At 35.2% G+C, this 4183-nt stretch overlaps 1 protein-coding gene across 2 annotated transcripts; it reads right to left on the bottom strand.

Moving 5' to 3' along the window:
- Positions 1–1109: 1109 nt before the first annotated feature.
- LOC18103742 (uncharacterized) lies at positions 1110–3444 on the bottom strand. Of its 2 annotated transcripts, none has more exons than XM_052454795.1 (2): positions 3248–3444; positions 1110–2492 (listed from the first exon to the last, which is right to left on the bottom strand). In XM_052454795.1, the coding sequence occupies exon 2, from the start codon at positions 2474–2476 to the stop codon at positions 1304–1306; it is 1173 nt and encodes a 390-aa protein (XP_052310755.1). In that variant the 5' UTR covers positions 2477–2492; positions 3248–3444; the 3' UTR covers positions 1110–1303. The 2 variants fall into 2 exon arrangements, with proteins under 2 accessions (XP_052310755.1, XP_024460708.1); XM_024604940.2 differs by having other exon boundaries at positions 1110–2547; positions 3248–3442.
- Between the last annotated feature and the right edge of the window lie 739 nt (positions 3445–4183).

The raw sequence follows: 4183 nt of genomic DNA, 5'->3' as shown, positions 1-4183 counted from the left end.
CATTTTCTTTTGATAGAGCAATACATATTATCATTAATTTCTTCGGGAAAAACAGAAAAAAAATCTTAAATTTATTTGAAAGTGTGGTTGTGGTTACTTTTTAAAATAATTTTCACTTTCGATTCATCTTATCATCTTATATGAATATTGTAGAATAAAATAACAATATTCAACTGGTTTTCGATGTGGCGGAAGGAAGGAGAGGAAACAACCAACTGAACTGATCTAGTTGGTGTGTATCTCATCAAATTCGCTGCCATTTGGCCAACACCACGGGGGAAGGCTCTTTGACAGACCTGATTACCTTGACTTGCTTAAGAAGTTCAAAATTTTTTTTTTAGTTTAACGTGGGTGTCCGGGCCAGCTTGCGCGCACCTCGACTAATCCCACGGGCCCTGAAGTTAACGATCATGTAAGCCTCTAGTGACCATCATATGAGCAACCACAGGGCTCGAACCTGAGACCACAGAAGGAGCAAACCTCTTGATCCCAAGCTCTTACCACTGGGCCACCACCTAGATGGTTGAAGTCCGAATTTTAATTAGAAAAGCAGGTGATGGCCTTATCTTGTGGTCGCCAAAAGTGACAAACTGGTGACCCTCAGAAGGCAACAATGGAAAGGAAAGGAGAGTGTGATCAAACAAAATTCTGGTTTCTTTGCCTCGGAACCTTTTGTTCTTTCTAGGAACAACTGCCTTGGAATAAATTGGTATCATAAATAATAATAATAATAATAAAAAGCACTGAAGCTCTTTTACCTGAATCTTTGGAGAGCATTCATTGCATGCACAGAAAGCAAAATGCTTCATTCATTTTGACTAATTTCTCGATCTACCTCTCCATTTATTATTTAATTTTCACCATAAAGAAACCTTTTCCATTTAGAAATATCATGCATATCTTTTAGAATAAGGCACTAGCAAGGGATGAACAAAAGAGATACCAATCCTGATATTCACATCTATAATAAAACGGGGTGGCTATGAAACAAAAAAATAAAAATAAAAAATAGCAAAATTATTTTCTAATTTATTATATTACAATACTTGAAGTTTTGATGTCATCTTGAGAAACAGGAATTTTGAATGTGTAAGCATGGATGCAAGCAATTGAATTTTTAAAAATATACATTTCAATCAGTTTAACTTCATTACAAAACCAAAGGTCATGGGGGAAAAAACAGACAAATCAAATAAAGCTGGTTTCTATATAAAGAAAAAAAGAAAAAAGAAGAGCATCACAAATCCTACCTCAGCTATCAACTTCTATCAGTCATCAGCTGTTACCAAAGAGGGTTTGAGGATTACGACTGCACGACTTTATTCTGTTTGACACATGCAGGTGCTTTGAACTCCTGGCATTTCCACAGTGGTGTAGGTTCAATTTGCATTAGAGTACCAGTAGAAGGCTCCATTGGAAACAAAGGCTTAACACGAGTAGTAGCAGGATTACCCGTGTTCTTATCAGTCAATGGGAGGCTTCTAGGAAGACTATCTTCCTTGGGGTTTGATTGATCCTTAGAATTACAAACGCTTAATGGCAACTTCTTCAGTTTCAGTCTTCCCTTCTTTTTACTAGGCGAACCCGAATCCCCCCAGTTTTTCTCCTTCGAGTGACTTGACTCTGCTTCCCCATTATCCATGTCTAATTGGCCAGCTTTTTCATATTTCAGTGCCTTCTCATCAGGTATTCTTATGGGTGCCTCCTGGATAGAATCATCAGAATCCAACTCACCAGCTATGGCATGCCCATTGCAAAAAGAAGGTGGGTTTTCTCCGAAAATTATACTTCCATTTGAAACCTTAGTTCTTTCCGAACTTGTTGAGCTTTTAGGCTTCTTATTTCTATGACCACCCTTCAAGTCAGAACTGGAAGAATTCTTCGAAATTCTTGGCGAGCTGTTTATAACGCGATGCAACTTACGAGCTAATTCTTCATCATCCCTATAATTCTCAACTGGTTGGTGTTTTTTGTACAAGAGCTGAACTTGGACATGCTTCTTCAACTTATTCTTTCTCAGGTATTTATCCTTGCTAGCTGCCTCTTCAGGAAATGATGCAACTAAAGCTAAAGCACTCTTGGCAGCTGTCACAGCTTTTGCTGCACTAATTTCCTTCTCCTGAGCCGCTGCTCTTGCAGCCTCTGCAGCCTTAACAGCAGCCTCAGCTGCTGATTTTGAGGCCTCCACAATCTGCTCAGGTGAAAGGTTATGACTATTATTAAAATGGGAACTCAACAGCTTGTTAAGACGTGCCTGAAATTCACTTGAAGAAGGAGAACAAGGTGTCGGGGAAGGAGGAGACTGGGGAGATGGAGAAGCAGGAGATGCTGAAGATGAAGAGGAACCAACTACAGGAAGAAGCGAAGCACCATCACCATCAGAACTCTGTTTCTTGAATCCAGCAAGCAGGCGCTTTCGAGGAGGCAAAAGGACATCAGCATCCAAGTGATTGATGTCACATATGTTAGCCTCCATTATTCCCAATCTAAGTCTTTAAAAAAAATTCAAATTCACTATCTGATGACACAGCCAATCCAACTACATTCCTGCTCGAAAAAAATAGAAAACCAGACAACAGATTCATTATCAAGCCTCAACCCCAGGAACCAGAACCCTAAATGAAACAAATCGAGCAAAATCTAAGCTTACCCTTCTCAAAATCAAGATCAGCACAAACCCTTTTAAAACTAGATCATAGTTCATCAATTCACCATTATTAGTTTTCGAATCAGAATTGAAACTACAAAACGAATCCACCAAAACCCTATACTTTCCATTAATCCAATTTATCTTTAAAAAACACAAAAAAATGAAGGTTATCAACTTCAACAAAATTTTATGCAACAATCTTAAACGACAATTTAGCTAATAAACAATACATCCAATACAAAAGCTCAAAATATTTTCAAATTATCATCTTTCTCAGCAACCAAACACAACCAACCAATATAACACTACAACCCAAAAAGGATTACAATTCAAAATTCACCCAGCATGGACCAGAAAGTAACAATCTTTCAAGAATCCATTGTAAACAATTGAATTCCCTCATTTCTATACCAATCATGATTAAAAACAGAGAATCAAAGCAAGATAAGAGGTAATTCGCAGTGTTAGAAGCTTGATTCAACTGAATTATACAAAATCTAATAGAGTTCCATTGCATGTGCATTGATTCAATGACAAAAACACATAAAGGTTTGTTTTTTATCAGATGGGCTGTGCTTGATTTAAATTGTTAAGTACCTGATCACTTCAGTTAATTGTAAAAGAGGAGATGAAACGGCGAATTCAAAATTAAGGGGGTATTGTGGGGGTGGTGTGGAATGGGGGTGTTGAGGAAGAAATCCGAGTAGAGAGGAAAATAGAAGATCCTGTTATTTATATTTTTGTTGAGGTTAAGGTAATAAAAGGTTAATGTTCTGTAAGAAAGAAGGGTATTCTTTTTAGTGGTTCTGATTTCTAGAATACAAAAATCCCCTTGCATGATGACCTAATAGGGTTAAGTATTTTTTTTTTCTCTTGTCACAATGAAAGCTTGTTTTTATGTTTTTATTGGTTGTTTACTATGTTTATTAAAAAAAAAAATTACTATATGGACATTCACTGTAAAAATAGTGTTCGTATAATTTTTTTTGAACTCGTGATATTTTTTTACAATTATTATATTGTTTTAGACTTTTTTCCATGTAACTCTCTCTTGCACCTAAGTTGTCTTTCTTTTACATATTCCAGGTATAAAAGCTTTTTTCTTTTTGTATTCTATAAAATCATTCATTTCATTTCATTGCAAAATTTCTGCAAAACCTTAACTTACAAAATGATCATATAACTCCTCTTTTAAGTAAATTTTCTTTATCTTTTCCTATTTATTTTATAACATTGAAGGTCTTTTTCTTGGCAATAAATTTATTGAAAATTAGGTTTCATATGAGGGTAGTTCATATATGTTAATTAGTTTGCTTGAAATTAATTCATGTGTGGAGTAATATATGTATGTTGATAGAGATTGAAACAAAGAGAGTCAAAACGGTGGCTTTATCCCATGAATCTAAGCAAAATAAATAAATATATTGATATTCAGTCAATGTAGTGCATTTAAAAAAAAAAAAAACCAAGATTGAGTAAAAAAATCAATATTAAATGATAAAATTAAAAAAAAATAAACTAAAAAAAAATTAT

The sequence above is a fragment of the Populus trichocarpa genome, chromosome 7, assembly GCF_000002775.5.
Source record: "Populus trichocarpa isolate Nisqually-1 chromosome 7, P.trichocarpa_v4.1, whole genome shotgun sequence".
NCBI classification, from domain to species: domain Eukaryota; kingdom Viridiplantae; phylum Streptophyta; class Magnoliopsida; order Malpighiales; family Salicaceae; genus Populus; species Populus trichocarpa.
Note: the sequence above shows the minus strand (reverse complement) of the source record. Positions and strands in the feature narration are given on the sequence as shown.